The following is a 10,324-nucleotide window of genomic DNA, read 5'->3' on the forward strand; positions in this document are numbered from 1 at the left end:
GCACTGCTGGACTGGCTTATCCATTGGGTTTTATGATGAAGGGTGTCAGATTGTCAGTAATGATGAAAGTAGTTTAGGGCTTTAGTGCCTGTTTTTAGTTTCTCTCTTATTAATTTACCCCCTGATAGAATGTACCTCTAGAGAACAGGATGTTTTTCTACATTTTCATTTTGCAATTAATGCAAACATGCCATTTTTTTCTGACCAATGCCATGAATGATATTTTACTTTGGTCATAAAGTTGTTTATTTTCTCTCTCTCTCTTTCTCTCTCTCAGCCTAGACCCCAGTCCTGTATATTGCAACCAATGCATACCCAGTATGAACATTACCAAGACACACAGAGTTCTCAAGGTAAAATGTAAACACTTGCATGATCAGTAAGATCTACCAAAATCTTGACTACCAGCTGTTTAATTTTCCTTAAAGCATTCCAGGTGTTTTATTCATAGTCATTATTTAATTAGCCTATTCTGATTAAGGATTGTTGGTTGGTTGTGTTCAGTAATGCACTTAATGAACCTTATCCTTAACCTTATAATCAGTATAATCAGTGATATTGCATCAATCTCGTAGACTCATATTCACATAAATGAATGCGCACACTGACTTTAATGCACCAAGGATTATTCAATGAAAAGAGTATTTCAGCTAGGAATACTCTTTAAATACACAAACAGCCTGTTAGTTCCTCTATAACACCCTTCATTATGGCTCTCTGCTGCAGGCTGTTTTTCCACCAAGTGATAGCAACGCCTCGCCTCTCTGTAATTGTCTTTCTCGGCAGTCTTGTTTTTTTCACTTTTCATTTTTGTGGCCAGAGTATAGTGGAAATGATGAGAATGATGGAACCACTTCCTCTGTTTTTTTTCTTTTTTTCCTCAGTGAACCTTAAATATATCAGCTCTCTCACATGCACTGAACCCTGTAATCTCACAGAGCTGTGAGGGAGGTTTAGCCTTATGGGCGATGTTCCCATGAACCAGTGCTCAATACTGGGTCACACTTTGTTACAATATCTTTTAACATTTACATTTACAGCATTTAACAGCATTTTACTTATCCAGAGCACCTTGCAATCAGTAGTTACAGGGACAGTCTGGGACTTTTGGTTGGTCGTCTGCTTCATAAGTGAGTTCTAACTCACTAGGCCACTGTAGCATGTTAAACATCAAATAAATGCAAATAATTGTTTCAGGTTTCATCTTACAGTAAATTATTGTAATTGATACAAATACAAATAATACATTGACTTAATGGAATAGATACAAGTGTTACATTATTTCTCCAAATATTTTTCTTATAATATGCTTTCAAAAAAAAGTGTCTTTAAACTTTACAGATAGTATCTTCCATGATGATCCCTACTACAAGTCTGAGACAAGCCTGGACCATTGTCACCTGGAGTTTGGCTTTCGGAATGGCACAGTGCCCAATGGGAGCATGTGTAGTAGCCCCAGCGTGAACTCACTGAACCGATCTCAAACGTTCATGCAGGCTTCACCAGTCTCCTCCAACCTCAGCATACCAGGAAGTGAGCTGATGCGCCCAGACTATATCCCCAGCCACCGTCACTCAGCCATCATTGCCCCATCCTATAGGCCTACACCTGAATATGATGCCGTCATGCGGCAGAAACGCCGGCTCCTCCCTACTTCTGTCAGCCCCGCCCATGGGCTCCAGCCATCTGACTGCCACAGCCAGTCATTACGCAACCTCAATATCAGCAATGCCTATGCCTACCGCCAACCTGAAGCACTGGTCTACAGCCAGCCAGAGATCCGTGACTGGGGAGGGCATTACCCAAGCCATTATGGTGGAGGGGGTGGAGGTGGAGGCAACCCATTGGGCTATGGCTGTGGCCATGCCATGGGGCCCCACCATGCGGCTCACCCAGGTCCTGGTATGGGTCCCTCCTCTGGCCCGTCAAATGCTGTGGGTGCTGGTAGCACCATTTCTCACACCGTGAGCACTCCTGAGTTGGCCAACACAAAGCAGCAGAGCAGTGGAGGCAATGGCATAGCCACAATGACTGGTAACCCAGGCTACTGCAACACTGCCGCCCACATGCTGAGGAACCACCTGTCCCGTCCTCCGCCTCCCTATCCGGCATTCCGGCCAGCCACCAGCACCCCAGACCTGGCCAGCCACCGGCACAAGTGCCTGGGCGGCAGCAGCCCGGAGCTGGTCAAAGTGCAGAAGGTTCAGCTGTCGGTGAAGACCTTCCAGCCAGACAGTTGCACAGTTGTCCACCAGTCCCTGCAGGAGGTGAGCGAGCCTCTAACGGCAGCAAAGTGCCGAGCAAAACTAGGCAAGCGCCACAGCATGGAAGTGGTGAGTGGACTTGGACTAGGTCTCCGTGGAGGTCTGGACGCCCTGGTGGCTAAGGGACTTAACAGCAGTGCTAATGCTCAGCCCCCTCTGCTACGCAGGAATACACTCAGGGAGCAGGTGGCACCACCGCAACCACCACCGTCGCAGGCCATGCAGGTCCCGCAGCAGACCCAACCACAGCATCCACCCAAAGACGTTTCCGTTTCGATGGCTTCTCAGAAACCTGACATGACCAATTACCAGCACCACAAGACCCTGTCCAATGCCACCATGGTCATTCATAGCAGTGAGAGCGAGGAGGATGAAGAGGAGGAGGAAACTCCTGACCTGGATGTACGGATCCCTGGCCTGAATGAGGACATCAGTGCCCAGCTCCAGGCAGCCCTGGCCAAGATCCCCAACAAACCTCCACCAGAGTACCCTGGACCTAAGAAGAGTGTCAGCAACAGTGCCCTGAGGCACGAGCACCACCACGAGCAGAACCGCCCCACCCCGGAGGCCCAGGCTCGGATCGTGAAAACCGGACAGAGCCAGGGGGGGACCCTGACCCGCGGAGAGCAGCCGGGGTCCATGCTGGGGCCGTCCATCTCAGAGCCTGACCTCACCAGCGTGAAAGAGCGAGTGAGGAAGGAACCCGTGAAGGAGAGGCCCGTATCGGAAATGTTTTCCATTGAGGACAGCATAGTGGAGAGAGAGATTGCTCAGAGGGTAAGAAATTCTTATGGCTTGATGGCAACCATTTCACGTATCTGACTGGTTATGGGCAGGGAGCTGTATCCTGCTGAGGCATTTTTGGGATATCCGCTATGTACCTACAGTTCTGGGGAACATTCGAATTGGTGCAATATTATTGAAGGGGTGTGGACGCATTCTCACAGCCACTGATTAATGTTAATCCGGGGTTCAGTGGCTCGTGCAACATTAGGAGCCTCTTGATCACCTGTAAATCCACCTTAATCCACTTGATGGAAAGGGAGATCCACACTGGGTTTTATCCATATTTCATTTGACTCAGTGGTACTATATTTAGTCTTTAAAATGCCACACCTATGAGACGAGATCAGCTAAGAAACCAGGCCACCCTGTTGAAAATGTACAAATGTACAAAATGTTGAAAATGTGCCCTTATCCAGAGCAACTTACACTCAGAAGTTGCAGGGACAGTCCCCTTGGAGCAACTTCAGGAATTTGTCCCTGGGTCCTCTGGTACATAGGCGAGTTTGTTACTCACTAGGCTACTAACAGCTTCAGTAATTTTCATGATATGTCAGATAAGATGTAGGATGAAAACTATCCAAAAGTAGAAACTGTCATTCTCTCGGCAGTAAGGGATGGTTGTCTCTGTCTCTTTCTGTTTAATGAAGACCCTGGAAAAACAGAGGATGTCAGTGGATTCAGTGAAGAGGCCCCTGATGATGGCCGCACTCAATGGTCTATATATCACCAGGATGACCGTCCCAGAAAACCCACAGGAGGAGGGGGCAGGGAAATCGACCAGCGATGAACGAGTAAGTCTTCCGTCAACTCTATCATGAATGCCATGGCTTTGGTATGACTAAACGGATGAATGGTTCTTTGCTCACATTTTGATGTCACTGCATCCCAGCATTCACTGTTCTACAACTTTATGAGAGTGGTTTTTTATAGGTTTTTATGGCCATTTGTAAGCACGGCCAGCCCATTTAGAAGTGCAATCCTGGAATATGTTGCATCACAGCTTGAAATGGCACGAGGGTAGCCGGTATTTCAGGAATGTGACTCTGTAAATTCCCCCTGTCCAGACCACATCCCAGACAAAGGCCTGCATAATACTTAAATATTATTAAATATAAATCTTCAGATCTGTCAATTTTTTTCTCAATATGATTAATTTCATAATGCATGAGACATTAATCCACTATCAAGCATAGTCCATTACACTGAAATTAAGCAATGCAAATATGTGCCTATTAAATGAAATAAATAGCAATGTATCTTTTTTATTTCACATGTAATGCAGTCAATCTGTCTCTCTCTGCAGTGTAAATCTCTTGAACTGAAAATGGAGGAACAGCGACTGTTTGCAGAGTATGAACAGATCCCCAAAAAAAGGACAGACTGTGTGGTCACCACGGCGACACTGCCCGACAACACTGAGCGAAACCGCTTCCGAGACATGGTTCCATATGAGGAAAACCGGGTGGAACTGGTCCCCAGCAAAGAGAACAACACAGGTTACATCAACGCTTCTCACATCAAGGTGGGCAAAGCTTTGAAAATCTTGAATTTATATGATATTTTTTATTATTTGGAACTTTTTTGGATCTATTTGCAAGTTGAGGATTATAATTTACATTTAATATATAAATAAAAAAAATCTCAGCAGATAAAGTTTCAATTTAAAAGAAATTTTAATTGTGATTATTTGGACTAATTTTGTATATTGATCTTATTTTGAATGATCTATACATAACCCTCCAGAAATGTCAAAATTTACAAACGTTTAAAAAGAAATGTTGATTGTGTGATTTTGATTTATATCCAGTGTAGCCTGCAGCCCCAGTTCAGACATTATGCCCTTTCTCGTGAATGTGTGCGCATCATATGTGTGTACGTGTGCAGGTTACGATTCGAGGAGAGGCCTGGCACTACATAGCCACGCAGGGCCCACTGCCTAACACGTGCCAAGACTTCTGGCAGATGGTGTGGGAGCAGGGGGTGAATGTCATCGCCATGGTTACGGCTGAGGAGGTATGTAGTGTTTTGAGAGTACGACTTTCTGGATAAACAATTTATGGGCTTATGTAAATTATTGAAGGCCCATGTTGTGCCGAAAGGAGAATTACTAAAGGAGGTCCCAGCATGTGCATAATGCATGTGGGTTCTGCAGCAACATTTCACTGAAATTGCAAGCAGTGGAAGCTTCGACCAAAGAAACTCACATTATAATTTCCCATTTTTACCAATCGGAACATTTTTTAATTGTATAATGACAAGTTTTGTTTTAAATTGAAGAAACTAGGTGTGTGGTGGTAGCCCTAAAGTACCTATCCTTCCTGTATGAAACTTATCCTTCCTGTATGTAAATTTTTTAATTAAATGCTGGTTTGATTTGGCATTCTTGGCCATCGTTGTTAGGTGATGCATTTGAACTATAGCAAGAGAGATGCAAAAATGGATATGACAAGGTGAAATGGATGCTGGCGATTATATTTTGTGCATTTCATTTCTTCTTAATCTCACACACATTCAAAGGAAAAAAACAATTTAAGAGTTTACAAGGTCATGGCTGTTTGGATATGGTGCAGTAAAACACTGACTGTGTGATTTATTTAAATTTATTTATTATTATTATTATTTATTTATCGGCCTAACTTACAGCTGTAATATAGACTTTATATAGCCTGCAAATCGAAAACTGCTTTTTATTTTTTGCAATTAAAAGTTTGTAATTATTCATTTTATTCTTTTAATGTGTATATACAGAAAGGAATTGGGTTAGGACTTGTTCTGGATACAGGCAGGGGGGACACTGGTCTAGCCTATGAGTGGATTCTAAGTGGACCACATTTGAAGGAACACTGTAAAGACGTGTCATGGTGAGAAGGTGATGCAACGAGCAGCAAGCAAAGTTGCTCAGTTGAAGGCTGCTTTCCTTGCTGAAGTGCGTATTTATTAATCTTTTTTATATAATTTTTTTATTACTTTTTCAGGAGGGTGGAAAGTTTAAAAGTCATCGGTATTGGCCCAAACTGGGATCAAAGCACAACTCCGCCACCCACGGTAAGTTCAAAGTCACCACAAAGTTCCGCACGGACTCGGGCTGCTACGCCACCACAGGGTTAAAGGTCAAGCATCTGCTGTCGGGCCAGGAGCGTACGGTGTGGCACTTGCAGTACACGGACTGGCCTGACCACGGCTGCCCTGAATACGTACAGGGCTTCTTGGGTAAGTTCTACTCAGCTGCTGGTGCCCTTAAGCCTGGTCCATTGATTGGCTTTCACTGTCCTCAGCCATTCTCCTCAGTTCATCACGCTTTTCAATTCTCCTGCTTCCTTCAGCCTATCTGGAGGAGATCCAATCAGTGCGGCGTCACACCAACAGCATGCTGGATGCATCCAAGAGCCAGAATCCGCCAGTGGTGGTACACTGCAGTGCCGGGGTAGGACGCACCGGGGTAGTCATTCTAACTGAGCTCATGATCTGCTGCCTGGAGCATAATGAGGTGAGAGAGAGACAAAGGACCAGGGCTCATTATTTTTTAATGGGCCACTAGAATAGACATTAAAAAACCTGGAAAAGACATGGAATTAGAAAAGAGAATTATCCAGACCTTGAAAAGTTTCTGAATATGAAATAAACATAAAATTACGGAAAAGTAATTGAAATTGAATTGAACATGAATGTATAAGTAGACAGTTCCCATTTTTTCTACTTTTACAACCACAACGTTTAAATCTGGCGCAGGTCTATAGTATCTTTGCTGGCTTTATTTTGACAATATTGACAATAATGACTATATTTTGGTTTAATTGGACTTTTTATGATTTGCACAGAAATTTCATAGAACGTATGGTAATGAACTCAGAGTAATCGAAAAGTCATTTTCTAAAAGTGTGTAAGAACCCAGAAAGTTCTTTTTGATTAAACTGTTGTTTTTGTTGTTCTCTCCTCTTTTTGTCTCAGAGAGTCGAGGTCCCCGTCATGCTGAGTCGGTTGCGACAGCAGCGTATGTTGATGGTACAGACCGCGTCACAGTACAAGTTCGTCTATCAGGTCCTCATTCAGTTCCTCAAGAATTCGCGTCTCATTTAATGGGACAGGACTGAACACAGGTCAAACACAGGTCAGACTGGATCATAACCCCATACCAGCTCTGCCCAGAGCCAGTATAGCAGTTGGTGGGTCTGAAACCATTCTTTAAAACAAGTTCATTCTCTATACTGGCTACTGGCATTCACAGCTACTGTATCTGCTGGTGAGTTAATGCTCCTCTCTCTGGGTTTTTTGTCTTTTGAAGCGGGTGGTGAGATAAATATATATATTTTTCAGTTGGATAATTATACGTCTGGTCACCAGTGACCAATGTTTTGTCTTTATTGTGTTAAAGTAAGTTGTGTATAAAGAGATTTTTTTTTTAATTTCCAAACAATCAACCAAAATGTGTTTCCCTTTATGGATAGATCTTTATGGATATTTGTTTTGCTTAATTGCTTTTTTTCTTCTTTTTTTTTGTGGAGAATGCCAAGAGTATTCCAAAAGTTTACATAGCCCACACCATTCACAAATTTGGGATAGTTTAATAAGTCGTTTTAAATTGATTAAAGCCCTGACTACAGATAACACAGTTGCCTTAACATTAATATAATGATTTGCTTCAATTCACAGATATTCTTCTTCTTATTATAAATACATTTTTAAATAGGTATAGAAGAGGGCAACTTCCACTCTTTAATAAAGCTCTGGTCACTTGGATCCTATTGGTCGGTGTTAACAAGTTCGATCCTTGTCATCTACCTCGGTTTATTTTATTAATTGTGAGGTTAGAACCTGATGGTGTTTTACTGGCTACTTTCAGTAGCGTCCATTCAGAAGCACAGACTGTAAAGCTTTTTTGTAGAATTTAATTTTGTGGAAGCTGAAAATCATCTCTGCAAAAAAATGACCAGTCAGCTGAGTAAACGTCTATCACTATATTAAGAACAACTTCAAGTGATTAACAAAACAGCATCTTTATGGTGCAAATATTCAAAAATGGTCAAACTGGTATTTTAATAGTAATATAATATAATAAATAACCTAGTCTGTAAGATGGTAGATGTCGAGGACCAAACTTAAACTCTTATCTGATCCAGAATTGGTAAATGAGAATCTGTTGTCAGAGTGCAGACTTCATTAGCAAAATATGAAATTGATGCGAGACCAGATGCGCGTGTTTTTTTTTTATTCCTCCATTTTCTGCTGACCTACTGTAAATAGAAGCTCCTCTTGTCCGTTTTAGAGTTCTGTATCCGTCAGGAAATGTATAACAAAGCAGTGAGGTTTGTCGTGGCATTTCAATATTTAATTGTTATTATATATATTTTTTGGTTTTCTTTTTTATGTTTAATTTATTTCTGTCAGCAACCACATGAGAAATGGTTTCTCTTCTCACACTTCATCATTTCACATTAAGCTATTTCCAAGATTGTAGCCATTCACATACCAATATAAGCAGCGGAAAGTAAAAACAATTAAGACACTTCATTTTTTTACCACTGTGCTGTCTGTTCATTTATCCATCCCTGTTTAGTGGTGCAAGTATTCCCTCCAGCCTCAGGTTTCTTTTAAACGGCCTAGTGACGAAGGTGGACAGATTTACGGTAGCGTTGGAGAAGGTTTGACAAACACTGATTTAAATCATTCAGTCCTCTCGGTGGAGAGATGGGAGCCGTGGTGTGGGCTGAGGAAATAGCTGGGGAAATACCTAAATCAGAATTAAATCAGAACTATTTCTGCTTTCGTTTGTTTCCTGCTTTTCCTTTTGCCAGTGCAGTAATTCTGTCTGTCTTGCATTTTGTAGTAGTAATGGGCTATAGGGGTTGGGCTTACGATTCTGGAGATTTATGAGTTGGAAACTATATATATTTGGCAACCCTAACATGACTTCATACCAGTAAATAAAGTGAAGTTTCACAATAAAGTGAAGTTTCTTCCAAAGAGTTACTGAAAGTGCCAAATGTTAGTACCTACAGCTGCAGTGACAGCATTACGCCTGTGCCTTATAAAAGCGCTTTAAACTTGGCATGTCTCAATGCCATCTAAGGCCGATTGTGTTACAAGTTTAAATTCCTTCAAATGCTGCCCAAAACAATGTACTTCATTTGCCGTTGTGTGAAGGATCAACCTGTCGAATTCAATTCTCCAGAACACTACACTGAATAATATTTTTAAAAGAAATATTATTTATTATTGACTGTATTGTCAGTACTGCAGTTGAACACACAGTTAGTGTACTGCACTGTACTACACTGAGGATGTTAAGAATAGGGTCTAGACAACTGGTTCCCATCCTGGGGTCTGAATAATCCTGTATGCTATATAGACTCGAGCTGTAAATCTTGGCCCGATTTGAGTTGAGTTCATACTCAATTTTAATCATTTTAATTCGGACTCAGGACAAGCCTACAAGTCATAGGGACGATTACACCTCAAATATAGATTCTATATAACCTGCATATTTAAGTAAATAATGAATTATTTTATTATTTTAATGTGTGTATATTGGCAATAATTGGGGTTGGGGAACCACTGGTCTAGACCATTTCAACTAATAACAATGCCTACAAATTGATACACACCACTGATCCATTTAAGGATTCTTCTTGTTTTGTTAAAAAGGACTTTCTGTGCATTCCCAGCATTCCATATCATATTCGATTTCATTTGAGCATTAATGCAGAATCTGGCACATGCAGCTATGTCTCTATAAAACCTAATTTCTTACTTCTAGTTTATGATTCTTGTTGACTTGGTGCTTTCACCATAAGTAAAATGAAACTATGCATAATTATTTTTTGTATTCCAGTTTGTATATACTTCCAATGTTTCCATTCATTCTCATTGCACTTGCTATAGTCCTTCCTAACAGTATTGTGTTTCACATTGCATTCCGCTGTTTCTGTTTCACGTTCATTCTGGCATCCCAGAAGAATTCTTAATTATGTACATATATATTTTGTATATGCTTTGCAAATGCATCTGATCTATTTTTCCCTTCAGAAATATAAGAAGCTGTCATACTTTGCCATTATGCAATAAAGCATTATTTTCTTTATTTGCTGGTGAACTCTGGTATTTTGTTATAATTAGTTTTTTGGCACGATTTTCTGACATTTAAAAATACATTATTAGGAAATACTTTTAGGTACTGTTTCACAAAATATTTAAAAAAAGATAATCCTCCTCTATTCCTACATTTACAGCATTTATCAGACACCCTTGTCCAGAGCAACATACAGTCAATAGTTACA

At 41.2% G+C, this 10,324-nt stretch overlaps 1 protein-coding gene across 2 annotated transcripts in view; it reads left to right on the forward strand.

The window, feature by feature from the left end:
* LOC114763812 (tyrosine-protein phosphatase non-receptor type 14-like) overlaps positions 1-10,128 on the forward strand; it is a 35,511-nt gene extending 25,383 nt beyond the window's left edge. Inside the window, exons 12-19 of one of the 2 annotated variants that reach the window (XR_003742386.1) lie at positions 278-353; positions 1,342-3,041; positions 3,698-3,841; positions 4,354-4,572; positions 4,935-5,063; positions 5,799-5,911; positions 6,026-6,260; positions 6,374-6,508. Coding sequence is in view for 1 of the 2 variants with exons in the window: in XM_028953597.1 (XP_028809430.1) it covers positions 278-353; positions 1,342-3,041; positions 3,698-3,841; positions 4,354-4,572; positions 4,935-5,063; positions 6,026-6,260; positions 6,374-6,537; positions 6,999-7,127 (2,796 nt within the window). In the remaining variant the exon portion in view is untranslated. Of the gene's footprint in view, positions 1-277; positions 354-1,341; positions 3,042-3,697; positions 3,842-4,353; positions 4,573-4,934; positions 5,064-5,798; positions 5,912-6,025; positions 6,261-6,373; positions 6,538-6,998 lie in introns of those variants that run through there. The other variant, XM_028953597.1, reaches the window with a different exon arrangement.
* The last annotated feature ends 196 nt before the right edge of the window (positions 10,129-10,324 follow it).

The sequence above is a fragment of the Denticeps clupeoides genome, chromosome 14 (genome assembly GCF_900700375.1).
Source record: "Denticeps clupeoides chromosome 14, fDenClu1.1, whole genome shotgun sequence".
In the NCBI taxonomy this organism is placed as follows: Eukaryota; Metazoa; Chordata; class Actinopteri; order Clupeiformes; family Denticipitidae; genus Denticeps; species Denticeps clupeoides.